Source organism: Maniola jurtina, chromosome 18 (genome assembly GCF_905333055.1).
Source record: "Maniola jurtina chromosome 18, ilManJurt1.1, whole genome shotgun sequence".
Lineage (NCBI taxonomy): Eukaryota > Metazoa > Arthropoda > Insecta > Lepidoptera > Nymphalidae > Maniola > Maniola jurtina.
The window spans coordinates 1,831,921-1,859,637 of record NC_060046.1 but is presented as its reverse complement, the minus strand read 5'-3'; the positions used below and the strand labels follow the sequence as shown (position 1 = coordinate 1,859,637).

Below are 27,717 nucleotides of genomic sequence, written 5' to 3'. Positions count from 1 at the left end.
AATATGTTGGCGATGGAATGGGCAGGCTCCCTACAGTACGTCGCTGGGGCAGAGGTCAGTAGTTAATAAATAAAACAACAAATCATTGTAAAACTGTTTAATTTAATTTCTCTATAATAATATTTTCATAGGACTTAACAAAATCGTGTTTATAAGTAAGGTAACCTAGATAATCTAGTTTTACCTTATTATAATGCGGTGTTCCACCGGAAGCGCGAAGAGATGCAAAGCGATATATCTCAATTTTCATTTATTATCTTAAAAATCATAGATGATTAATTTACACTCATAATTTTCGACAATGGTGTTTATTCTGTTGTACATAAATCTATTAACAGGTCTAAAAGTATAAATGCTTTATAGCAAATATGACCCAAGCCCGCACTCAATTAACGCTTTAAATACTTAATGTAGTCTACCGTTGGATAGAAGGCGATAGAAGCAGGCGTTACTTTACGGAATTTCAAGGAACTGCAGGTTCAATTTGCTATAATCCGCCAAAACAGTACAACGTGGAAGATTTTCTACAAAATTTGTGTGGTGTGTATTCCTAGCTTTTCCTACTTCTTTAGCAGTTTGTACATCACATGCTGCAAGTTGTACCATATTTTGTCTGTTTTGGCGGATTCTAAGCAAAGTAAGCTTGTATTTCCTTGTATATTAAGTAGTCTAGTTGAACATCGTGCAATAATACGTTTTATCAAGGTGTTAAATACGGACAATCGTTGTGCGGATTTAGGTCACACGAGCTTATAATATTATGATACTCGTGTAATAAGCAAGTTTATGATTGTACGGATAAAACTCACGCTATGCATTAAGTCACACGTATCACAATGTACTATTCCATAATAATCTGCAGAAAATGGATAGCACTACTTTTAGAACTGTCCATTTAAAGATAATATGTGTACAACCGAATAGGCAACCATTATACAAATTCCTAGCTTCATATCAAATTACCTTCACGATGAAACCCCACAATGTATTCATAAAACTATTATAGAAGACAAGCTTTGTTACCAAATATATAAACATAATTATAACATTAAAGTCGTCTAAAGTTTTTCCGGTTTTAAGGCCCTATCTCACCACCTTTTACCTCAAAAGTTAAACATGGTTTGTAATCTAATGATTTTAGGCTTATTTCATGGTTTAACAACATAATATTATTATAACGTAAGTATAGTACGCGACAGGTCAAGATAGCAATTGGGTGGGGACACCCCGCACACCCGCACAGCCCCGGGCTAATCCGGCGCAGGATAGCGCGGGTGGCGTGCGCGTGTGCGGGGCGTCAGCCCGCCTCATATCCCTATTGACATATCGCGTACTATACCAGGCGTATTAATCGTGCTACGTATTCGTTATTTACATTATAATATGGTTTGTAATGCAGATCTTCCTTTATAACAAACGTAAATAAGGTAACATTTTCTTTACTAGATACGAACTTTATCTTTTATTATCGCTAGCTAGCTGTGGAAAGCAGGCTTTACGCCTATAGTCAATTTTATGTAGGTATCACAATGAAAGCACGACAATACCTCAAAAGTTCATTTAATCATTTCATCCATTCGTGGTTTTGATCAAAATCGACCGTATATTATGCTATTTTATTGCGGCGGGGTATAGTTTGGTAAAAAAAAGTTAAAGAAATTACATAAACCACTAAGAAATTTTTAGAAATCATCTCCACTAATCAACAAAACCAGCTCACTACCTGACCACGTATCTCCTCTCAAAATGAGAAGAGTTTAGGCCAATTTTAAATCTATTGCGCTAGTAAAAAACTTTACTTTTCTATGTGGACATGGCCCATAATAATAAAAAAATATTTTAAGCAGTAAAAATATAATTAAGTATATAAATACATATTATTATGCATAAGTGTATTTCATACAGTACTAATGTATCGTACAATATTACATTAATAAGTTTTTAATAAAATTGTTTCTTAGGTCTAACCGTATTGTTCAAATATATAAATAATATTTGAATAACGTTAATAATATACATACAAACTGTAGGTATAGCGCATAATTGAGTAGGTTTTTGCAGTAGTGAAGCGATGCAGGTTTTTATTATTATTCAGATACAAGTTAGCCCTTGACCGCAATCTCACCGGGTGGTAAGTCATGATGCCGTCTAAGATGGAAGCGGGCTAACCTGAAAGGGGTATGGCAGTTTTTATTAAATCCATACCTCTTTGATTTGATAACTAGCCACGGCCGAAGCCTCCCACCAGAGCAGACCAGAGATTTAGAAATTATAAAATTCCACCGGGCCGGGAATTGAACCCGGGACCTCCCATTAATAAGACCACAGTACTAACCACTGCGCCAGGGAGGTCGTTGCACAGTAAGTTGACAAATCACTGAGCTCTTGCGACACGTCATCACACCCCTCCCGCACCGCTCCACTACCGCAGGAACCTTTTTTTTTTTTTCTTTAAATCTGGCTTTACTCTGATTAGGCAATGTCAAGTTTGTGATATTTTCAAGTTATTGAATTTATACAAGTATGGACTCCGTCTGCGCCGGCGCCCGCCGACATACGCGCGGCGCCCCTTTAGAGCGCTTTCCAGTCAGTTCCACCACCAAAAAACACCAACTAACACAAAAACCAGCCACTCTTAACAAAAAAAAAACACTCCAAACAAGCACAACACGCGCGCCAGCAAAAGCCATCGCAGACGAAGTCCCCGCAGGAACCTACGCAGTTATGCGTTGTCTGCCCCTACCTTAATAATTTATGAAATAGAAGAAAGAAAGAAGAAAGAAAATGCATTTATTTGTTGTTGGTTACACAGATAAAAACAAAGCATACAAATGTACATTTTCATCTGTGACACCATCCCAAATGGGTCAGCTCAGCATTATGTCTTGCATCACATGCGTTAACACGCATAAAATGACTTTTTGGCTAATCGAAGTTATAGTTAAAGAATTCATGAACAGATTACGAATCGTATTTAATTTTTTTGTTCAAACAAAAAGTATTTTTTTCTTCGTATTATGCAAATGTTTTAAACTTTCCTTAGTGATTATAAAATTACATATTGTAAGATTACCTAATTTACAGTTTATTATTGAAACATAAATCTATACATAGTGTGCATTTATTCTTTAAATACAGATATTCTGTAGATGTCATTATTTAGATCAATAAACAGATATTTCTGAACAATCATTACCCATAATTATAAAGTATTTGTTTGTTGGTTTATTGGTTTGTCGATAGTCTGTATATCTAACTGCTAGCTTTTCACGGGTCATCTGTATAACCGATTTTGACATTTGGTACAAGGATAGTTCGAATAGAACATTCATTAATGGAATCGCTTGAATGGAACGTTTCCAACCGAAAATGTTTGATAATGACACTTACAGAATAAAAATAACCTTAGAATTAAAGCTATATTATAGGAAATAGAAATTTCATCACATATTTTAATTATGTTACCTATTATATGTAATTTTGAGTGGAGTTCTACAGTTCCAGGATTTTTTAAAATAATTTTAAATACATATCGAAAATTGTAGAACTGGCAGGATTTGAACCTGCGTCCTTTGTCCACGAGGCCATGGTTCCTTAAGTGGAACGTATTGAAAGAAAGAAAGAAAGAAGAAACGTATTGCTACTAGATGGCATTAACAGTCGCTTAGTACTGAATAAAAATGCATAAGTATCTCAAATTTCTAAAGTATAGTAACTCACAATTGTTTTTTTTTTCAGATATAATTAGTTTTTTGTATATTTCACATAAAATTGATTTTACTGTTGATAGTTTAACAGTTATAGTTTTCAAAAACCTAATGTAAAATAAATGTATTCCATTTTTTTAAAAGTAATAATGTAATTGTTATAATATAATATTATAATGGTAATTATTCAAAGTGGTATATATTCTCTTATCTGTTGTAAGGTGTCCTTATCAGTAGATTGCAACAGTCGTTCGAAAGTTTCGGGCCCCACTTGACCCTTTAGTGTTTCCAGCTGTAAAAAAAAGAAAGCCAATAAACACCATATTATGCTAATCCTACTATATAAAACAGGAAAAATGTTTTTATCTATGTCCATTATAGACTGAAACCATCCAACCGCCCTAAACCGGTTTCATAAGAAAGGCAATAATGCGAAGATGGTTTTAGACCATTAAAACAATGCATTAGGCACATTCTTTTATTAGCGTAGTAGCACACGCCGGGTATCCAAATGCGACGTCTATCGGTTTATCGAACTATACGGCCTGCCCATTGGCACTTGAGCTTCACCACCCGCTGAGCTGGTCAAGAACAAGATAATCACATATCTTCCTGTACCTATAGAGCTGGTGGTGTTACTAGGGTACCATAACTAGCTAAGAGTAATTTGACTTACTTGATGGTGTGTCACTGCTCGCAGATCAAGGGTCCTGGCAAGCTGGGCGGCTGCGAACTGTCTCCGGCGTAGCTCGTGTGCGGTGACCGCCCCCTCCTCCCCCGCACCACCCTCGGTCCCACCGCCCCAACGCGCCGCAGGCCCGCGACCCTCTAATGGAGAAGCAGGCCGAGACCCCGGCGGAGATACTAAGGCACTATGAACAGAACGCAAGACTTCAAGACTTCAAAATATCAATAAAGAACAAGATAATCACATCAATTAAATTTTCAATGAATTCAATTAAAATTAAAATGACGTCATAGCTATACGCTAAAATTGCGGAAAAAATGTGACGTTTACTGAATAATTCATACAAGTAAAGCTACTTGAGAGTGAACGCAGGTCTTTCTCGGGCGGAAGTACTAGTACCGTTCCAACGACTCTTTCGATGAAAATGGCGGCCAAACAGAACAGCTGCTTTGCAGCCGTCATTTTTCATAGAGGTGGCACCTCGTACCCAATCCCACAGATTTCTTATCTAGGCCATTCCTTATGTCTAATGAAATCCAGCGTGCGTTTATTATTACCTACTTCTACTGCGCGTGAAAATTACATCCACTAATTTTTATGTGCATATATTTTTTATATAAAGAATAGTAGATAAACTTACTCAACATAATTGCCGGCATTATTTTCATCCATTTTCATAAGATCGTTGAGAACTTCTGTCAAGTTAAGCAATATAGCAGGAAATCGCTCCAGTACCGTCGCATTTTGTGTCGTCAACAACGCTGCTAGACCCAAACCTGAAACAAAGTCCCAAGCCATCTTAGCACGGAAATTGTATGTTTGTATATATTATGTATATACTTTATTGCATAACAAAACACAAATGAATGAAGATCTCCTGTATTATTAAGAATTAAGTTTAAGTTTGTTCCTTCCTCTTTCCTAATTCGAACCGCTAGGATATGGAACGCCCTTCCGGCGTCAGTTTTCCCTTCCACCTATAATATGGGTACTTTCAAGTCAAGAGTGAATAGGCAACTTCTAGGCAAACGCGCTCCATCTTAGGCTGCATCATCACTTGCTAGCAGGTCTGACTGCAGCCAAGCGCTAGTCTATATAATTTAAAAAAAAAAAGTTTTGAAGACTGCGCCAAAAATGACATTTCTGTAATGGCGCTGGTCACATGACACGTTTGACGTCATACGCTAGTAAACAAGTTCACAGTTGTTCACACAATGTGAACATATTAATTTGTTTTTGTGATGTAACCCACAAATTCACAGTTTACGGATTTTTCCCCTTACTATGCTATATGTGCTATAAGACTATGATTCCAGGTAAACGGGAAGTACCCTATTGGTTTTCTTGACAGACGCGACAGACAGACAGGCAACGAAGTGACCCCTTATAGGAATAAGGGTTAGTTTTTCCTTTTGAAGTAAGAAACCCTAAAAATGAACTTACCAATAACTTTCCACCTCTCAACCTGCGTAACAAGATTCATTTTCTCCGTCCAAACGTGTAAAAGCCTGTTCAGCACTTTGGCGGGATCCGAGTCGTATTCCGCGAGGCCTACTGACGCCTCCTGTATAGCTTTATAGAAGAGATCAGACGACAGGAGAATGACCCGGGATAAGAGGCATAGTTGAACTGACAGGACCATAGGTAAATCGTCACCTTTTAGAAGACAGCTGTAAAAAATTAAAGCTTTAAAAAACTAAGAAAAAAAATTGTATAACACATGTAAATAAACTGGACCCAGTGTGCTTAGTACGAGATTTTACATCTCACCCGACGTTGATAGAGTTCGAGATCGAAACAATAACGTCAAAGTAAAATGAGCCTAAAGTTTTCTGATTTAGAGACAAAAGTTCACTACCACCGATTTTAATTTCTTAATGACTTATAAATGCCATATTTTAGAGCTCAAGTTTGTCTACACACGTCAACAGCCAGCGCCCCAAGCGGAATGATGCAAAGTTGTATCTTGTGTAGAGTATTGAGTTTAAAGTATGTAAAGGTATTGAGTTTTTTATTTTAAACTAAGGACCTAAGGTCCATTTTACTTTGACAATTGTGTTTCGACTTTAGAATTCTATCGTTCATGAGTCGTAAACTGGGGTGGGATTACTTCTGTAATCAAAATAATTACACTAAAAAAACTAAAACAGAAGCACTTACTGTATTACCCTAATTAGTGTAGTCCATATGACCTTAACTCCCAAAAACGTGTTTCGCTCAGGATAGCTCACGCTTATGCATATTTCGGCCATCTTTAGAACAGTTATCACTGCCTCAGTCCGTAAGTCACTGAGCATATCGTCCAAAACTGTCATACATTTGGCGCCCGGTCCACTGAAGAATTCCTCAGGACATAGGAGTGCATATGCTTGCATTATGTATACTACTACTCGTAGATGCTCTGTCGATGGTTCTGTGAGAGAAAATACGAATGAGACAATTTGAAGTTGATCACATACACAACGATACTCTATCCGCGGAAAGAAGGTAGGACAGCGCTCTCTCTGTTACGTAATCCCATACAAATAATAGAGACAAAAATCTCAGTGTGCACTAACTATTTTGAAGCACCAACCAAACATATTTGTGATGAAAGCAAGCCACAGCTATAGCGCGTCTTCGAATTAATACACGTGAGCTGACTCGCTGAGTTTTGTAGTGAGTTGTATTTATATGATGAGTGATGACTTACCAAGTATTGGATAGAGGTTGTGAGCGAGTTGCAGCAAGGCTGGGTCGGCGGTAGGTGACGTCTCGATGATAGCGAGCCACAGCTCCAGCGCGTCTTCTAATAGGTACACGTGAGCTGGCTCGCTGAGCTTCGTCGACTCATTTATGACGTTGAGGACCCACGGTCGAACGTTTGGTGAGCATTCGCCAAGAGCCTGTGTAAAATTTAAATAAATCTTGAGCGATGGCAATGACAGCAGCATCCATTATAAGGAAAACAAAACCATCAAAAAGTGTAATGGTACAGTCCGACAAGGCTCTTTTGGCACTTGAGTGAGGGCGCTGTTGTAGCTTTATGCCGACACAGCGAACTATCAACATGTGCACGTTTAGTTCCGATTTTGGCCACGCGCCAAAAGAGCCTTGTCGGACTGTAGTTCAGGTTGTCAGGTAGTTATTATAGGATAAAAATATCTTGAAAGATTCATGTAACATCCCCTCTCCCCCCCCCATCTCCCCCTTCCGTCGCCTTTCACCCCCTTGCCACTTTCTATGTTGAATTACCAGGAGTTCATACAACGTAAGAATAACATACCTTGACTAGATGCACCAGTGCAGCGAGCGCGGCCGCTCGTAACATGTGATGGTGACCAGCGTGTAACGCGAGCGCGGGAAGCGCAGCGAACAGCGCGCTTGCCCCTTCGCCCCCGCCCCGCGCTACCACCCACTTGCAGCGATCCGTTACGTATGATACCACGTGTAACACGTGCATCTTTGTCTCACATTCTGAACATTCCACCTGTAGAAGCAATATTAAAAACTCAAATAGAAAACATGAAATGAGCGCAAAGCGGAACTTATTGCTATGAACAAGCAATCTTTTAAATGCAATATTTGGGGAGGAGAAACATACCATATCAAAATTATAAAAGACTAGCTGATGCCTGCGACTTAGTCCGCGTGGATTTACGTTTTTCAAAATCCCGCGGGAACTCTTTGATTTTCCGGGATAAAAAGTAGCCTATGTTTTAATGCAGGGTATAATCTATCTCCATTCTAAACAGCCAAATCCGTCCAGTAGTTTTTGCGTGATTGAGTAACAAACATCCACACTTTTACATTTATAATATTAATTGGATTAATAGGATTAGCCCGCGACTTCTTAGTCTGTGTGGACTACGCAAATTCAAACCACTATTTTTACTAAACCACTGTTTGAGCTGTGCGTTGATAGATCAGTCAGTCAGTCACCTTTTCCTTTTATATATTTAGATATGGGATATAATAGTAAACATCAGACCTGCGCCATTTTTTTAATTTCCGGAATAGAACTCCGGATTTTAAAAGGTTGTCAATATGACGTCATTAATTTAAAGGTATAAAATTCTAACCTACCAGGAGATCATACAACGCAGAGAGCGCATGCGGCACAAATGGCTCGAACTGCTCCACGTCGAAACTGAAGTCATCCATTGTGCTCCGGAGCGCTTCTGCCGCGGCCAACTTCACTGCGGGGTCTTCGCCCGAACGCGTGAGAGGTTCCAATAGACACGTGTACATTGCCGGTCGGATAGCCTGAGATGCTCTTACGCAACTCCACTGGCCTGTAATGTATGGCATACATTTGAAAAGCATAGCGGTGCGAGAGAAGATAAGGATGTCGGCACTTACCAATAAGTTGGCATACTCTTCTTCTAATTATTCTGTAGTTATTATCCGTAACCTTGATCTCTTGGCTCAGGACATTCGTAAACCACTCGTCAAAGTCAACCTGCAAAATAATTAAGAAGAATATCAAAAGTAAGCTAACCTAAAATTGAGCCATCACGATTGGGACGTAGGCCTCCTATTTTCGGAGTTATGTGCATTTTAAACAATTAGATATCACTCCGCTTAGCTGTGAAGGAAAACATCGCGACGAAACCTTCACGCCTGAGAGTTCATAATGTTCTCAAATGTGTGTAGCCAATCCGCACTTGGCCAACGTGGTGAACTATGGCCTAACTAAACCCTTCCATTCTGAGAGGAAACTCATGCTCAGTAGTTGTCCGCCGATGAATTGATCTCGATTATGATTGATTGATCCTACCGGAACGTTATAGGTAAAAGACCCTAGTGCTCAAAATACAAATGTGAGATGAGAGGTGCTTATTTGTTCTTCTCTAGTTTTTATTAACTACTAGCTGATGCCCGCGACTTCGTTCCCGTAGATCTAGGTTTTTGAAAATCCCGAGGGAACTCATTGATTTCCCGGGATAAAAGTGTTATTCCATTCCATATCTATCTCTATTCCAAACTGCCAAATCCGTCTCGTATTTTTTGCGTGAAAGAGTAACAAACATCCATGCATCCATACATACAAACTTTCGCGTTTATAATATTAGTAGGATAGGCTTGACACGCTTGACCACAACCACACCTGATGGAAAGTGATGATGGAACCTAAAATTATGCCTACTCACTCTAGTTTTAAGGACACCGGGATTGTAATCGATTTTATTGGCTTGTTTTGTAGCTTTTCGTAATGCCAATCCAGCACTATATGCACTTCTCCTAGTTTCAAATAGCTTGAAAGAAGCACGAAGGGGACACCAAAGCTTCACAAATACTTACGTCATCATACAAGTCAAAGGCGGCAAGTCCCACAGCATTGTAAATGGCATCCTTCTTCAAAATGGCGGGCAAGTCGTCCGGCGACACTTGGCTCTCTTGCAAAGAAGCCAACAAGCGAACTAGCTCAGGGGCCAGAACCGCTCGGAACTCGTGGAATAGTTCCATGAATACTGCTTCTGTACACGGCTGAGGGAAAAACATTGATCAAAGTTCAAACAAGTATTTTAAAAAGTAATCAAAAAACCCCGACTGCGGTCTGCACTGCAACTTTTTCAGCCTACACATTAAAGCACATAAAATTCGCCATTTTGATTTTTTTATGAATTTTATGCACCCAGTGACACTCACGCCAAGACGAAACCAAAGACGTATCATTTAATCAAAGCTGTTACGAGCAGACATAGGAACGGACATACATAAATACATGTCAAACACATAACCCTCCTTTTGAGTTTCGCCGCAGTCGGATAAACACTGGTCAAGTGCAAGTCAGAACATGCATAAGGCACTTGTCCCACCGCCGGCGACACTTGGCTTTCTTGCAAAGAAGCCAACAAACGAACTAGCTCAGGGGCCAGAACCGCGCGGAACTCGTGGAAGAGTTCCATGAATACTGCTTCTGTACACGGTTGGGGGTGAAAAATTTATGTCAAAAAACCGGTCAAGTGCGAGAGTTTTAATTTTTTTAATTTTCATAGCGGCCATTTTGAATTTTTTTAAATTTGTTATAAATACACATCGTATGAAAATTTCAACTCTACGTTATATTATGGTTAACGAAATACAGCCCGATGACAGACAGACAACCGATGGACGGACGGAAAGACGGACAACAAAATGATCCCATAAGTTCCTTTTTCCTTTTAAGTAAGGAGCCCTAATGAAAATAAAAAAGTCAAAAGGTTGGTTGAGCTTTTTTTGAATTGGGTACTGGACGATTACTCGTCATAGGGTACCTCCTAAGCGCTTCTTCGTCTTCCAAACGTGAGGGTAGGAACATAGGATCTCCACTATGGTAGGCGGAGCGTCCCAGGACCATCCCATCTCGCCCCGTGGTAGAGTTAACAACCCTGAACACGAGCCTTCGTTGGTCGCACTTTAAACCCCCGCTTTTTGGTGGTCTATGTGATAATCCAAATCCTTCACAAGAGCCTTTGAGGATGCTGTAGGTATCACAATAGGAAGGGAGTGTTGTAGGGATAGGGTAGATAACGAAGTTGCCGAATGGATTTGAAACCCACCAGACCATCCGTAAGAGGGGTGGCGACCGACGAGTCAGTTAATGAAGAAGCCCTTAAGAGGACCGACAGTATTACACGCCAGTTCGTATATATAGCGCAATTTGTTAAAAACACCGATAGCGAGATTCAGGCTACGTTCGTTGATTGGTCGGAAAGTATGACGTTTTGTTTCATCGATTACGCTAGTCACGTCACGGGGAAATCCCAGTAAGTTGCATTCAGTTCTATAGTCTCAGAGTCGACGGTAACGGTTTTATTTCAAAATTGATTGCATTTACATTCGGCCACCAAATATAAAATAGAAGTACTAGCTTTTGCCTGTGACTTTGGAGATTATATAGATCTATTGTTTATTATAAAAGAGTTTTCAGAATCGGATCAATAGTTCTGGAAACTATCCCCCTATACAAAACCCCAAAACCAACAGATTTTTTTCTTCACTCGCTTTGTGGTACATTTTTTGAAAGTCTGTGAGGAGATGGAATTTCCCGAAATTATGAAACATTTATTTCATTATTTTTTACCGAATGACGAAATACCAATTTTCATGGATACTATTTAACCCCCTCGGGGTTGGAATTTCGACAAACCCTGAAACACGCATTTCTACATTTCTTAATCCCCGACCCAAAAAGAGGGTGTTATAAGTTTGACGTATGTATCTGTGTATCTGTCTGTGGCATCGTAGCGCCTAAACGAATGAACCGATTTTGATTTAGTTTTTTTCACCGAAAAAAGGAACCTTTCAAAATTTACGTTGTGCGTTGATAAATCAGTCAGTCAGTTAGTCGGGACAAGTATTTTTATTTATAAATGAGGTAATACTGAAGTATTATGTGTTTGCTGGATAAAAATTCAATTCATTATCTCTTACACTACTGTCCCCGATTCATTGTTCAAAGAACTATAGCTTATAAAGCCGTGTACCGAAAGTCCAAATTCCCTTGAACATATATCACAGTTACATCGTATATGCTATGATTTATCAATCACAGAATACCATTAATGTAAGGGAAGTTGATAGTAAGAACAATGACGCTATCTAAGTTCTGTATGTTAACCGTAGTCCGTAAGGCAGTTTCCAATGACGGTATGGAGCAGAGATTGAAAAGCCAGCCACCAAGCAAGCATTGAGGGATCTGTGTGGTTTTTCCTGCATGTTTAGCGATATGAGACGTATACGGCGGATTATAGCACACTCCGCTTTTGATTCCTTATAATATATCATAGACTGCCGTAAGGTAACATCCGCTTCTATACAAAAATCGAAAAATCGGTCAAGTGCGAGTCGGACCCGCACACAAAGTGCGACGGACGGACGGACGACGGACGGACAACAGACGGACGGACGACAGACGTAGGTACGACGGACGGACGGACGCACAGACAGCGGAGGTTTAGTAATAGGGTCCCGTTGGCGCCCTTCGTGTACGAAACCCTAAAAAGAAATACCAAAATTAGAAAAACTCACCCTCAAGCTGTATTTCCACGATTCGCCAGCCTCATCGGTGGCAAAACTCTCAGGCTCGGCGTCCCATAGCGCCAGGTCGTCAGAACTCAGTAAAAAGTAATGTGTCACCAAATGTCTGCACATGTGGCATACTGTGTCCTGGACCAGTACTTCTGACTTCATTTGGTGTGCTTGGAGTGTCACTGTTCAACAACGCATTCTGATCACTTTTAAACTTAAACTCAAAATCATTTATTCAAAGTAGGTACTATTTATTGTACACATTTTGATGGTCAGAATTGTTAGATTTGTAAGATGATTTATTATAGTGGTGATAATTAATTACGTAAACTTAAAACTAAAGCTACAAGAGTTACAAACGCGCCCGGGGCTACCCACAACAAACTCAGCCTCAGCTTTAACGTAATAGATGTTTATGAAATTTTAAGAAAATTAGGATGATAATAAGGATCGCAAACACTTCTTTCTTTGGTGGTCGGCCCACGTCAGACTTTTTGTAGGTTCGATATAATCGTTCATCGCACACATCCCTCTCTTTCCCCATACAAATAACCCACCCAAGGTATAAAATGATATCTGTCAGAATTCCACCGAATTAAAAATCAGACTACTGTGTGTTTCACCTTTCGCATCGCACCTAAGAAGAAAATACTTAACACTAATTCAAAAACAAAAACAATAAAACTTACAAGGCTCCTTAACCTGTTCCGTTCCCTTAGGCAGCTTATATTCAGCGCATTGCAGTATTCCCTTCACGATATTGAGGCACTGTATCGTGAACCGCTCGTACGTAAGCAGCATGCCCTGCTCCGTGAAGCAGTAGTACAGCGTGAACTCCAGGGACGGCCGGATGAGAGGCACGTAGGAGAACGGGTGGAAACTCAGCACGCCTAGCGCCACTTTTGTGAGGTGGATTATGAACTTCTCGCAGAGCTCCAGGGGGTAGATGCCGCGCCCTTTGAGAAGCTTCCCTGTAAAGTGCACGCGTTAGTGACGTCATTCGGAGAATGCAATTGAGAATGACGTCATGAAATACGCACCGGCTACAACGCAAAAGTGTGCTACATCTTTTACATTTCTTTTGTGGTTCGACCCATACAACTTTTCTGTATTAAACTCATCATGGAGAGGGCAAAGCACACACGCATCCATTTGGTATGAAATGGCATGTTCAAGTACTAGGGTAGCATAAATGAAATGGGGTTTTTATGAATAGAAAACTATCCAACTCAGTATGCCTAGCGTCACTTTTGTGAGGTGGATTATGAACTTCTCTCAAAGCTCTAGCAGGCTGCGCTTTTTGAGGAGCTTCTAAAAAAGTTTTGAAAGAAAACATTTAAAGAAAACATTTTTAACACACAAGATCGAATTCTGGGATCCTGGTGCAAGAGACCTTTGTCCAACGGCAGTACATCAATTGATACGAAAATGACAACGACTTTTAGGCGACCAAAAGGTACTCTGTATACCTTTGGTGACCAATGAAACTTTTTGTCCCTTGAACCACCCCGATTCTTAAATGTCCCTTGGAAAATACTATCGTCACATATACTCACTGCACTCCAAACTGGTCTTGGCTCTGTCGAACACCACATTCAGAAAAGCAACCGCATCTTGACACTCGTAAGGTTTCTTAAACCCAAATACAGTTAACTTCCTCAGTATCCGTAGACAAAGCAGTGCCTTCTCCAAGTGTTCTGTGATCATTTCCGTGGCTGCCCCCTCTTGTATGTGCCGCAGGAAGAGTTCCGTGTTCTCATGCCAGAGGTTCAGTACAAATCCATATATTGAATTGGTTAATTCCTGAAACAATACAAATGATCAGTCAATTAATAACATTGACAATGAAGACCAGTAAAATCTCTTAGATGAAAACTCCCAACTTCATATTATCATCATGATAAAGACTTCTTACTTGGAATGTTCGTCGGTCAGCAAGTAGTCGTTTGGAGGCCAGCGCCTTCACAACATGGTGGAATATCAGCAAGGATCTGTGCTGCATCAGAGGCTGTGGAGCTTTCATCGCGCCAATCAGATCAGGGAGCAGACTGGGCCAATTTGTTGGGCAGTCAAACCTGTGGGTAAAGTTATTTTCATTTTTAGGCCTTAGTGTCAAAACTGAGAGTGGTGTGGGTCAGCTCTCAGGTCAGTAACTCTAATGTGGGTGGGTATGTGAATAATCAGCGAGCCCAGTTCATAATTATTTATTTGATTTTATTTGTTATTTTTTAAAATAAGGAGCAGGTGGGTCACTTGCTGTTAAGTGATTACCGCCGCTCATGAACATATGCAGCGCCAGAGGAGCCGCCAATGCGTTGCCAGCCTTTCAGGAATTTGTTGGTCCGCTCCTTGAATAACTAGATCACATCTAGTGGGAACACTGCTGATGGGATTTAAATGCATAAATAATAAATAAAAAGGCACAACAGGCGGTCAAAGTGCACCAGGCACCCAGGTGGTGAGGGTTATTTGAGTAAATAAATAAGTAAATTACCTTGCAATCTTAGCAATCAGCACAGCTTGCTGAGTCGCAATCTGCGACACAGGCTCGCTCAGGACCGGCGTCGTCAACAATCCCTGCCGTAGCTTCTGTTTCTCTTCCTCCGTGATGGCATTAGGCGCATTCCTGCGCCAGTAGCGGTCCACGCCATTCTTGAAGCACATCACGGCCAGCCATCGGACATTCACGTCGATAGTATGGTTCGACAGGACATTCTAGAAAGACATCATAACATGAAACTAGAAATAGAATTTAGTATAATCAAGAAAAAATTATATTATAGACAGAGATCCGAGATCCTACCGCCTATTGACATTTACATTTTACAGTATGACAGAGGCAAAAAAAATCTTCAAACCCCTTGAGTAGCTCAATCTTGGCTAAATTCTTAACTGATCAACTGAAATCAGATCAAACTGAGGCAGATATCCCACAAAGCTGATTAAGTTCAGGCCTAGAGTGGTCAGTTATTTTTAATCATCATCATCATCATCATCATCATCATCATCATGATCAATCTATCGCTGGCTCACTACTGAGTACAGCTCTTCTCACATGAGAAAGGTTTGGCCATAGTGTACCATGCACGCCATGTGTGGATTGCCATGCAGACTTCACACCCTTTGAGAACATTATGGATAACTCTCAGGCATACAGATCTCCTTACAATATTTTCCTTCACAGTTAAGCAAGTCAAGTAAGCAAGCTTAAAATTCACATAGATTGTCGCCCAGGATTAAAAAACACTACAATTACAATTTGGTTTTAAGTCTATCATGTACTTTTTTATTCTTCGTCAATTATTCTAGTTATTATATTAAGCAATAAAGATCTATACTAATATTATGAAGAGGAAACCTTTGTATTTTTGTATGTTTGTATTGAATAGGCTCGAAAACTACTGGACCGATTTCAAAATTTCTTTTACCATTACTTAGAGGGATTCTTCTGAATCCGTATAGGCCATATTTTATCCCGGAAAATAGATAGGATTTTTCGTGGTAGTGAAAATTGTGGAGTAAGGCGTCGAAAAAACTGCCGTACGTTAACGATTCTCGCGAACGCTGCCTAAATGGTTAGAGATGTATGGTTGACTTCTCACCCGTGCGAAGCTGGGGCGGGTCGCTAGTTTTAAATAAATAAATAAATATAATATTATGGAAATGTAATAAACACAATCTAGATACTATAAACATTTGTAAACATGATTAAATCTTGATACAAAATAAACAATGTGGTTAATTCTATTAAACAGAATTTCTAAACATGATTAAATTGACTGGACTTAATTTATTACTACCATATTCTGCAGGGAGCATAATACAAGGGATAGTAATATCTATCATTTTAGATTAGAGATTGTGTACAACAAAATTCACCACATAACATATCTTGTGTTGACCTTGTGATGTCTAGGTCTAACAAAATTTAGGAAAAGTCTCTCAAGAAAGTAATCCAAGAACCAACAAACAATTACAACATTGTTTTCTCCACTGAATTGACATTGGTGGAACTACAAAGCTGCAGTACAAAGAGCCATAGAGAAGAAAAGAATAAGAAGAAACTGTGTTACCAGTAAAACTGAATAGAAGCCAGGTTCAATCTCCCATTCTTGGAGTTTCTTCTCAGCTGGTTTCAGTACCTCTGTATCTTGACTAGTAGCTCTGTTCAGTGTGTCTAGCACTAAGGCATAGATGTTGGGATCCATTTTGGCTTACCTAATATTGAACAAGATTTCATTTGAATAGATAGTTATTAATTACTATTTTTTGTTGTTTCATCATTATCATCAACTGCATCAACTCATCCCCACCAAACATGGGTCTCTTCACAGAAAGAAAAGGAATTTAGGCTATAGTCCACCATGCTGGACCAGTGGGAATTGGACTACACACACCTTTGAGAACATTATGAAAAATGGGGAGATGCAAAGGTTCTGAACTATGTAGGTTAATTTTGTTTTATTACAGTACCAAAAGTACGTATCCATAATATTATGTTTAAACTGATTAGGTAGCTAATAACTTTATATGTACTACCAGTAAATCTTAAATTAAAATTAAAGCCAATATACAATACTGCAATACTACATGTTTATAGTGAGAATAGTTAAAGTAGTTGTTATTTATCAGCTGATGATAACTGTTAAAAAATGACCTTGCACAAATTGTATAAAAATTACTGACACAAAAAACTATTCATGTGTGAATTGATAAACTAATGTGACAAGCTCCTTTTACAAAATTAAATGTATTAAATATTATCTAGCATGAAGTTTTCATTGCTACGTAGAAACCGGTAGACACCGGAACGTACGTAATATTGCTTTTTATTGTATTCTTACCGGCTTTTTTAAGTTCAGCTGTGGTTTTTTACATAAAAATAAGAAAGACCTACACAAAATTTGATAATCTTGCTAGTTACATCACAAATAAAACATTGGAGTGAAGGACTATAAAAATTGCTTACTCTTGACGGCCAAAGGATAGAGGATACAGCATAACCTAATATTTACAAATATAATTCACATTGCATTTTAAAGGTTCATGAATGCGCGAGAACTCCGTAACAAACTTTGAATACTCGCTTATGGCGATAAATATTAATAAAATACCCATAGAAAAAATTCGATAAAAATCAACGTAAGTCAAAAGAAAAATCACAACTTTTTAGGAATTTTATTCAATTTTTGACAGCGCACTCGACACTCGACAGCTCGACAGTGACATTTGCTGTCATTATGTCATTATCAAAAAGCCATAGACGAGATATATTCCAGAGGACAAAGATATAATAAAAATAATTTCAGACACGGGTAACATTGATATAATAGCAGCGGTTTATAAACATAAATAATTTCTCGATGGTACCTACCTATTCCGGACCGGAATTACCGTTCCGGTGGCTAATAGAAGATTTACAATACAAGAGATAAAATTATATAGTCGTGCATTATTTTGAATCGGACTTTTGTGGACTTTTGTAATTTAACCAGCGATTTTAACACACAATTTCGGGTTTTGAGAAAAACTAATGCTTTTATAATAGTTATCTTAGAATCCAAAAGCAAAGAACAATAATTTATCTTATTATAAAATTATTTTAGTGGGTTAATAGTTTTCTATTATTTTCACACCATTAATGTTTTTGAACCAATTCAAAAGTCACAGTTTTTTAGAATTTGAAAGTGTTGCCTGATTTAAAAATTTTCCATCCTAATGGGGAGCTTCCGATAGAATATAAATTCAATTAAATTATTTTCAATGGTTTTATTCCAACGTTTAAAATAGTATGAAATAAAAATAATTAACAGTGTCAAAACTTAAAAGTAAAAAAAATATATTTCATTTATAAAATATACCATGGGTAACTGGAGTCGATGCAATTGTCACCGGTATATCGGAATAAAGAGGCAGATGAAACTGAAAGCTAACTTTTACCTGAAATATAAACAGTAAAATCTTTTGATCTTTTTACGATGAAACAATCAGGTTACTCAAAGTAAATTATTACATACTTGTAATGAATAGGAAATGTCAACCATAGGCTCAACCTGATTGATCGTTGAAGGTATTATAACTTGTGGAATTTCCATACTAAACATGCAAGTTTGTTTCGCAAGATTCAATATTTCGTTATATTCGGTCTTACAAATATTTTTTTCATTATTATAATATCCAGAATTTACGTTGTATTCAATTTTCTGTGGAATTGAAATAACCTTATTTTAATTAAAATTTAAATAAACTGCTCCATTATATTACGTGTACAACTACAAACACAAATTATTTCATTCTTTATTTACTATTAAGTTTGAAGTGAGTTTTTTGAAAATGATTTTTATTTCCAAATTGATAGGTAGGTATCTATTATTACCAGATCTTAGGTTATTGGTTATTGAGATAAATTAAATCATTGATGCGTAAACAGTTTCTTCTATAATATTATTAAATACTAGATGCCTATTGCCTGCGACTGCTTCTGCGTAGTTTTAGGTTTTATAAGTCTGGTGAGGACTCTATAATTTTCCAATATAAAAATAAATAATTAACCTGTATCCGTCTTTGGGATGAAACTTATTTTTATATAAAATTTCATGAAAATCGATTTTCGGAACAGCTCTAAGGACATAGCAAACGGCCAGATAGATAAATTTACTATTGCATCTACAATATTACTTAGTGTGGCTTTTGGATTGAAATGTAATTATTATTATTTACACAGAGACAATCACACAAATTCAATTAACTTACTTGAATTAATGTTACGCAAATTTTTCTTACTTTTACCCTTTTTACATTTGTTATTATAACTTCAAATGGTATTTGTTGTGTAGAGGCGAACCCTCTGTATGTTTTAAAGGTCACTGAAAAGTCTGCAGTATTCCCGAATTTTTTTTCCAACACATATACCATCGGTATCTAAAATGCAGAAAATCATTTAGTAAAAAAATATTTTATTATCTATTGCTTTTTTAGGGTTCCTGACCCAAAAGGTACCAATCAGGACACCATTTCTAAGCCTCCACCACCACGATAATAGCACTTTTTCAAAGTTATGCGTTTCAGCTCCAAACCTCACGTCTGACTCGTACGTTGCCGGTCTTTTCATAAATAACTAGATCCCAATGACCTTCTAATAATAAAATAAAATATTGCCTTACCTTAAACTCGCTTACATGATTTAAATTGAGATAATTCATAACATTGAAGGGAAAGTATTGTTTTTTCTTGATTTTACAGGTGTTTTTACTCTGGATAGCAATTCGATAATATATTTTTGCAATCGAGTCTTTGAATGTGGGTGGTAAATCAGCTTGCAACATAAAATGAAACTGATAACTCCTTATACCCGGTTTTATAGTTTTACCTAAAATAAATCAGCACTTTACTTCACTTTATAAAAAATGTATTTTTCAGTAGAGTAAATTATCATTAGTAAAATATCGAGATGTGACTAATACCTTGTAATTCTTTAAATACATCTGCGATCGAAATATCAAGAACTCTTTTTTTTTGCGAATATATTTTTATATATGGCAATGTAGGTGAGGATCTTGACCACGTCGCTTTACTTATTCCAGTAACTTTTAAATCAATTTCTGAAAATGTTATTAGGTACTTAGTTAATCATTTTATTTTTATTTTAGTTAGTTACTTATCGTATATTAATACTAAAGACTAAAGAAGAACTATGTTTCTAACTAGTTTCAAAGACTTACGCTCTATTTTACGCTCTTGTTTAAACTCTAAAACCACTGATCCAGTGATTATATTGTTTGTAAAATAAAATCCATTAGAACCACCGTGCAAATCAACGCTACACGTATCCCATACCATTCTGCACAAATAAAATAAAAGAAGATTAGGTACAAGAAAGAATCGTATTTAAAAACGTTCAGTTTACGTATGAAGTTTTTATTGTTATCTTTGCTAACTAAGTATAGAAAAGTTGTTATCATAAAATATTAAATTAGATAAGATAAATTTTTATTCAGTATCAACATACAGCATTAGGTATAATAAGAATGTTATACCTAAATAAAAACTAAAATAAATTATATTATGATTCTAATTTAAAAAATTTATGTACAGTCAATGTGTGTAACTTTAGATTAAGGTTAAAACTGTCAACGCTTATTTTTATCAGTGATAGCTTTCCAAATGAAGAAGAGCTTATTAGAAGAAGAGCGCTAAGAGAGCCCCTATATAATACCAGTGTTACCCATTTCTACTGTAATCAGGATTCTAGCTTTTTGAATCTATATTTTTATAGAGAAAATCAAAATGGAATAAAAAATGCCAACATTATACATAAGTTGCCATTTTGCAAATGAAAATATAAACTTTAGTCGGTTAAGTTTTTGTTTTCTAAATAAAGAGTGCACTGTTGAATTTGTATATTATTTAGTAATCAATATTCATTTAAATATTTATATTATTACAGCTAATATAAAACAGGGTATATTTTTCTAATATCGATAAATTTAGATTGTGGTTTGACTACTTCCTTCTTCCATGACTTTTTTGAGAAAGCGGATGTGGTTGGTCCGCCATAATCATTCGTGTGGGTCTGTGCTTGTGTGGTTTGGGTGTCTTTACCGGTGCCAACCATTATTTTTAATTAGTAATAAGTTATGCGTATGAATCCAGACATGGACGATGACGAGAAGGGGTAAGCGCATTTTAAAGTATTATAGGTAAACATCAGGGCCGCCCCGAGCGTGCCAACTATAATAGGTCAAACTGCATGTTCGCTTGGTGTGTCGCGTTTCAAGATTAGCCAACAAGGCTCTCGAGACAGCTTAGCGTCCTTCCACAATTCGTGTGTATAGTGTTTTACGATGTTTGGATGATCACCTGTAAATTTTCAATGATCGATATGGTAACAGTTCACGTACGCTTAATTAGCCTTTTACCGGCGAGCGGCCACCGACCCCAAGCCTTGCCGTGCGACTTGCGTGTACCGATCATGGCAGCTTCACTTTCCCATTGTACCGAATGCCATATTTCAGCGATACGTAGTGAAAATCCGCGTATATTTGCATACAGTTGTTTATATAATCGCTCCTGAAACTGCTTTGCGGAAACGTCGCAATTGGTAAATTAACCTTTTTGTGTGACTAATGTGGCTTTTTCTTATCAGCATTTTGTATCAAGGTACTCGTGGTGACATAGTCCAAATTCGCGTCACTTGCAATAATTAAGATTTTTTGAATCTGTTAATGAGGTTAATGGAACGGCGTTGGAATTGCCGCGTAGATCAATCTCGTTAGCGAATGTCTGTTAAACATGCTGATTCATTTACATACTGTTACTTTTGTCGATGGTCGTGCCGCATTTCTATAAATTCGCAGTCAACATGTTGTTTTCATGTTTACCTCAAGGTGTTGGTCTTTTTCGTAACACGTAGGTGACGCGTCGACAACCCTAAGTTAGGTATTTAGTAAATTTGACAGTTGTGATGTTATCAACCAGATGATGCCCGCGACTTCGTCAGCGTGGATACAGGTTTTTAAAAATCCTGTGAGGAATCCTTGATTTTTCTGAGATAAGAGTAGCCTAATTGTTGATTCAGTGTATAAACTATCTCCGTTCAAAATTTCACCCAAAACCTGTTAAGTCATTGTGGAATGAATGAATGAATAATATTATGAGATCAAATCGAGATAATAAGTCCTAGCTACTGAAAATAAAACATGTGAGAAAAATTCATGTGAAACTTACTTTCTATGGATTAAAAAGTATAAATTTTTCTGAAGCAATAAGATAGCACCAATCACATTTTTCAACAAAGTGAATGTCACTTTCACCTTTGCAAGTTCTAGGTATCAAATATTAAGTGAAGCTTTTAGCTTATAGGATTGTAAAGCAGAGCATAATATTTTAATAAAACTTATTTTATTATTTTGTGCATCATTTTATTTATCAACACAGTCCTAGCTGCTGCAACAGGTGTTCATGTTAGTTCTTATGTATACAGGTTATAAAACTGTACTTGTAATCCTACTGCACTGACTATAAAAGTAATTCTTTCTTACAAATAATAAGCTTAGAACAATAGCCTATAATTATTGTGGACAACAGCTCCATCTATACTAATATTAACAGGAAAGATTTGGTTGTTTATAAACAATGACATGAAACTATTCAATTGATTTTAATAATTTCACTATTAGAAAGTTAGTTTATCCAAAAGTAACATAGGTTATTCTATAGTATATACACCAAATTTCACCCAAGAATTTCACCCTTTTCACCAAGTTGGGTAGATCAGGGTAGTTTTGTTTGACTCTGTGCTCTTTACTGGATTTTAGATGGCTAAACTTTAATGATATTGAAAATAATAAAGTTGGTTACAAGCCAAAATAAGCAAAGCAAGCCATAACATCTTTGAGTATCTCTTAAGGAAATGATCCTTAGCCTCTAATTTTGCCACTTGAAATTCTTTAGTTCAAATATCCTAGACATACTCATTGACCTGACATAAAATATGGTCTGTGTATTGCCTTACTCCTACTGATAATGAGCATCAGTTTGTGTTTTTACTTGACTGACTATCAAGAAAAGGATGAGGTTCTTAATTTGATCATTTTCTCTCATTCAGAAGTATAAAAGGGGAGATAATAATTTTGTGGTTTTCTGGAAGACAGTAAACTAATAAAGGCTCAAAAGGGCTAAAGCCCAGAGCCATAAGACCAGTTAAAAAAATAAAGAAAAGTAAACTATAACATTTTTTGTACTCATAATATTTTTTTTGTAGGTTTTCGTATTATATAATGTACTTAATAAAATGTTTCGGGAACTGTGTTACAATACGTATTTATTTCTATTATTTTGGATTTTAAGCCAATTAATGTGCTCAAGATAATAATTAAATTGAACTAATACATTAATTTTATTGTATTCAGCAACTTAAGACCACTCTTATCTTGGCCCCTACATACCTAATGGACATTATATTCTAGTGATAATGTCCACTAAGTAGGTATGTAGGTCATTTTATAAAAAATGGCTAACCATTTTAGGTATCATTTTATCTCAAGTAGTTTTACTACCTACTTTTTGCAAATCAATTGTGCTCTGTACTGAGAATTTTATTGAAAAAATTTGCAATAAAACAAGTCCAAATTATGCAGTTTCTTATATTTTAATGGTTGAGTGCTGACCTTATTAACCGACTTCCAAAAAAGGAGGAGGTTCTCAATTCGTCGGGATCTTTTTTTTTTTTAATTTTTTTTTTTTTTTTATGTATGTTCCCCGATTACTCAAAGACCCCTGGACCGATTTGGAAAATTTTTTTTTTGTTTGAAAGGGTATACTGTGCAGGTGGTCCTATATAAATTTGGTGAAGATCTGATGAATATCTTCGGAGATGGAGAACAGAACTCCTCAATGGATAAGAGCAAATTGCTCGCAATCAGTGTAATAGCTTAGTAAACAGTAGGGTTTTAACTGGGCATAGCATATTATAGTACAGTGGGGCCACTAAAAATTGTGAAATAAAAAAATTTCAAAAGAAAAATAAAACCGACTTCAAAAACCAAAAACACTAAAAAGTAGAAAATAATTTTTGTTTAGCTACACATGTAATGTACCTAGGTATGAAGTCGGGCGAGCTTCACTCTTGGATTTCTAATTTTGTTTTAATATGCTCGCTCGACTTCATACCTAGGTACATTACATGTGTAGCTAAACAAAAATTATTTTCTACTTTTTAGTGTTTTTGGTTTTTGAAGTCGGTTTTATTTTTCTTTTGAAATTTTTTTAAATTGATATGTTAGTAACATCAAAATATTAGGCCTAAAATCAAAGTCAAAATTGGGATATTGTGAACAAATTGATTACCAGTTGGACCATTGTGGTAAAATGGCATTTTGGATTCTGATATACTTATATAATGTGAATATTTTTAGGGTTCCGTACCTCAAAAGGAAAAAGGAACCCTTATGGCATCACTTTGTTGTCTGTCTATCTGTTGTATCAGCCAAGAAACCATAGGGTATTTATTTTCCGTTAACCTAGAATCATGAAATTTGACAGGTAGGTAGGTCTTATAGCACAAGAAAAAATCCGAAAACCATAACACAAAAAAGAATTTGAATAATAAAAATAATTAATTTACTACATCACATAATATAGATGGCGCCGTCCGTCATTAACTTGCAGTTTTTTTTACATAAAAATGTCAGACGTCTACTATACTACTACTATCTTGTACGATAGTACAGAACCCTTTGAATGCGAATCCGACTCGCACTTGACCGCTTTTTTTTTGTAATGTGACATGTTATACTGTAATCACCCAGCTGGTAATCTAATCAGTTTGTTCAATTTTATCTCAATTTTATTTTGATTGTAGTTTGGAATATTTTTAAGAAAATTTGTCCAATTGCAATTTAAATTATTACTTTTTTGAATTCAGTATTACAAGGTACAGTTTATTTAGTTGAGAGTTTGTAATTTACCTATTCACACTCTTTATTAAAGTGTTTTTTGTAAACAACACAATGTTTTGAGTGGCTGGGCTTGGTTATTGAATTATTGGCCAATTAATGTAGTTTATTAATTAGCACTAATAAAACACCTATTAAGTAAATAACCGGAACAATCACACTAATATTATAAAGACGAAAGTTTATGTGTGTGTAAACGTTGACGTTACACTGCACGTTTTTGGCTGAAATTTGGAATGGAGATAGCTTATACCCCAATTTAACACACACACTTTATCCCGGAAAATCAAAGAGTTCGCGCGGGATTATAAAAACCTGTATAAAAGCGGACGAAGTCGCGGATGTCATCTAGTTAATCATAAAATCAGAGTTGTTATGAAATATCAATTACAAAATCGCTTATATTATCATTACAATCTGATTGATAAGTTAAAAAAAAAAAAACAATATTTAAAAAGTTGTATTATGCATTATGTTTTGATGAAATAGAAAAATAATTTTGCATAGAAATATTTACACTATAGGGCCATTGCTTGATTTTGGAAAACTTCTGAAATATGAACTATAAATCCTACAAACTTGAAGCAGTTAGGTTCTTTGTAGTAGTAGGTAGGGTGTATACAATTCACTAAGGAAGCAAAACCTGTCCCCATGAGGGTGAAATAGGGATGGAAGGTTGTATTAGTTACATGTTTATGAACTGCGCTGAAATATCTTAAGTGCAACGTGCACCTGTAGAGGGGAGTGAAGCCAACCTGCCACTATGCCAAAGTAAATAAAGCTTAGTTTGTCTTGTTGTCAAAACAGATGCTGCACTGAGGCTACACCCGATATGTATGTATATGTCGTAAGGACTTGATATAGCAAGCGCCCCGGGCGCGTAGATGGGATGCTGTAAAGACAAAATCTATGGCGCTGTATGGACAGAAAAGGACGCACGGCGGGCGCTTGTATTTCGTTCCAAAGAGCTCCATACATTTTGTCTTCACAGCGTCCCGCCCGTGCGTCCGGGGCGCTTGCTATATCAAGTCCCTAACAGGGAAGCAGAAATTTAACGTGGAGAAAAATCTCCGGCAACCGCTAGTTCTTTATCTAGTTTTATCATTGTTGCACTAAATTTTTTTTCACATTAATGAGTCCATACTATTTGTAGGTTCAGTATGGAACATGGATGAACTAATAAGTGAATGGTTTTGCAGAAAACTGTTTGTTGGTGGTTTATCATGGGAGACGTCGCAAGAGAACTTGCAGCGCTACTTTTCGCGCTACGGCGACGTGATCGACTGCGTCGTGATGAAGAACAGCGAGTCCGGGCGTTCGCGGGGCTTCGGCTTCGTCACCTTTGCGGAGCCCTCGCTGGTCAACGTCGTGCTGCAGAACGGCCCGCATCAACTTGATGGCAGGTATGTCATACTCTTGTTACACTTGCTACGTTCTTGTCTTTTTTTTTTTTTCTTCTCTCGTCTGGCTTTACACTGATTAGCCACTGTCAAGTGTGTAGTTATTTACAAGTTAGGAAAACTATATGTATAAGTATGGACTTCGTCTGTGCTGGCGCCCGCCGACATACGCGCGGCGCCCCTTTAGAGCGCTTCTCAGTCAGTTCCTCGCTCAGTTCCACCACCAATAAACACCAGCGGGACAAAAACCGGCCACTTCTAACAAAAAAACACTCCAAAAAGTCACAACACGCGCGCCAACAAACGCCACCACAGACAAAGTCCACGTTCTTGTCTAACTTATCACGTTACAGCAAAGTGATTGACTCTGTCTATAAGGTATGTTACTCCATAGGCAATTATCTCGATGATTGTTGCTCAAACAGTTGTAATAAAATCAGCCACACAGCGCTGCGTAAGATGTGACCCAATTAAATACGCTTGCAACAAAAATGTATGAGTGCAAACTGCAAATACTATCATACAGGGTGTAACCAGAACGCTAGCAAAAACTTAGCGTTATTATTACATGTACACCCTGTACACACACACACTAATAATAATCAGCCATTTCTATGCAGCTTCTGTTGGGCGTAGGCATCTTTTAAATAGCACAAACCTTTTTAGTTTATTAATTAATTAATTTAATTAAGCAAAATGGAATATTTTAAGTTTTTATTTATCAAACAAAAAATACTTTATAATGTGGTAAGTCTGTTAGGTTAAAACTTGAAACAGCCTAAATATGTTTTAAATATTATGTGTATTTAAAACATGTTTCTAACCACATCCAGGCAGTGCTTTTAACTTTATTGTTAAAGGTGCGTTCAGATGTTTGTGGAACATTAATCGCAAACCAGCATATACTAGTTGCTTCAATAAGCAAAATAGTCTACAAAGTTTGCTACAAATCTCTAAATATTCTACTAATTATTTAAAACCTTGTGCCACACAGTTCACTAAGGTAAAGCCAGTATGTTTCCCGCGGTAATTTTAGCTGTTTATTATGTCCATATGTTCCAAATTATCAGGAATTTAGAGTTAGGGTCGGATCCTTTAATAGACTGATTGTAATTTTAAAAGTAAATGCAATACAATAAAAACACAAAACATAATGGCAGAACACATTGCAAATTGCAATTCTATTAAGAAAGCTTTTGAATTTTTGTGGGGAAAAGCGTTATTTACGACTATACATACGGTATTGCACAAATTGTACTATGATATTGCAATAAAGCCTACTATAAATTATTCTGAACAAAATTTCGCATATAAAATGGGTGGGACGGACGTTATTTATGTTAGGCTGGGTCTACATTTGTATCTTAATTCGTATTACATATTTTCTCGCTGTGAAGGTCCAGACACCAGTGTGTAAGAAAGCATGAGCGTATCATATTTTTGCGTTCTAATAACTGATCATGTGTGATCAA

General features: G+C 36.9%; 3 protein-coding genes across 14 annotated transcripts in view; 1 reads left to right on the top strand and 2 right to left on the bottom strand.

Moving 5' to 3' along the window:
• Positions 1-82: 82 nt before the first annotated feature.
• Positions 83-17,613, bottom strand: LOC123874313 (importin-11). Its single transcript, XM_045919569.1, has 18 exons — positions 17,360-17,613; positions 16,464-16,608; positions 14,885-15,105; positions 14,306-14,465; positions 13,947-14,193; positions 13,080-13,361; positions 12,391-12,572; positions 9,679-9,864; positions 8,737-8,836; positions 8,461-8,669; positions 7,661-7,864; positions 7,088-7,280; positions 6,556-6,808; positions 5,839-6,065; positions 5,036-5,171; positions 4,384-4,579; positions 2,715-3,999; positions 83-2,435 (listed from the first exon to the last, which is right to left on the bottom strand). Exons 2-17 carry the CDS (start codon positions 16,596-16,598, stop codon positions 3,895-3,897), a joined length of 3,036 nt encoding a protein of 1,011 aa, XP_045775525.1. The 5' UTR covers positions 16,599-16,608; positions 17,360-17,613; the 3' UTR covers positions 83-2,435; positions 2,715-3,894.
• Positions 17,614-18,143: 530 nt separating this feature from the next.
• On the bottom strand, positions 18,144-22,320 carry LOC123874328 (arrestin domain-containing protein C31A2.12-like). Of its 3 annotated transcripts, XM_045919599.1 has the most exons (7): positions 21,250-21,355; positions 20,112-20,230; positions 19,854-19,991; positions 19,554-19,759; positions 19,144-19,311; positions 18,408-18,593; positions 18,144-18,330 (listed from the first exon to the last, which is right to left on the bottom strand). In XM_045919599.1, exons 2-7 carry the CDS (start codon positions 20,227-20,229, stop codon positions 18,235-18,237), a joined length of 912 nt encoding a protein of 303 aa, XP_045775555.1. In that variant the 5' UTR covers position 20,230; positions 21,250-21,355; the 3' UTR covers positions 18,144-18,234. The 3 variants fall into 3 exon arrangements, with proteins under 3 accessions (XP_045775555.1, XP_045775556.1, XP_045775554.1); XM_045919600.1 differs by lacking the exon at positions 20,112-20,230 and having other exon boundaries at positions 21,291-22,320; XM_045919598.1 differs by lacking the exon at positions 21,250-21,355 and having other exon boundaries at positions 20,112-20,298.
• Positions 20,866-27,717, top strand: part of LOC123874319 (heterogeneous nuclear ribonucleoprotein 27C) — a 33,484-nt gene continuing 26,632 nt past the window's right edge. For 2 of the 10 annotated variants that reach the window (XM_045919582.1, XM_045919580.1), the window contains exons 1-3: positions 20,867-21,064; positions 25,653-25,679; positions 26,045-26,248. In XM_045919582.1, the coding sequence (XP_045775538.1) occupies positions 21,027-21,064; positions 25,653-25,679; positions 26,045-26,248 (269 nt within the window). In that variant the 5' untranslated portion in view covers positions 20,867-21,026. Of the gene's footprint in view, positions 21,065-25,652; positions 25,680-26,044; positions 26,249-27,717 lie in introns of all 10 variants that reach the window. The other 8 variants (XM_045919587.1, XM_045919585.1, XM_045919577.1 and 5 more) reach the window with 7 other exon arrangements.

Excerpts from the sequence above, each read along its gene's own strand:
- LOC123874313 (XM_045919569.1), bottom strand. The coding sequence starts at position 16,598 with ATGGATCCCAACATCTATGCCTTAGTGCTAGACACACTGAACAGAGCT. Across the intron at positions 12,573-13,079 it reads GGAACAGGTTAAGGAGCCTT|TGACACTCCAAGCACACCAA; the intron begins GTAAGTTTTATT and ends GTTGTTGAACAG. Across the intron at positions 6,066-6,555 it reads ACACTAATTAGGGTAATACA|CTGTCTTCTAAAAGGTGACG; the intron begins GTAAGTGCTTCT and ends AATTTTTTACAG.
- LOC123874328 (XM_045919599.1), bottom strand. The coding sequence starts at position 20,229 with ATGGTATGGGATACGTGTAGCGTTGATTTGCACGGTGGTTCTAATGGA. Across the intron at positions 19,760-19,853 it reads TGTATTTAAAGAATTACAAG|GTAAAACTATAAAACCGGGT; the intron begins GTATTAGTCACA and ends GATTTATTTTAG. Across the intron at positions 18,331-18,407 it reads ACATTTCCTATTCATTACAA|GTAAAAGTTAGCTTTCAGTT; the intron begins GTATGTAATAAT and ends TTTATATTTCAG.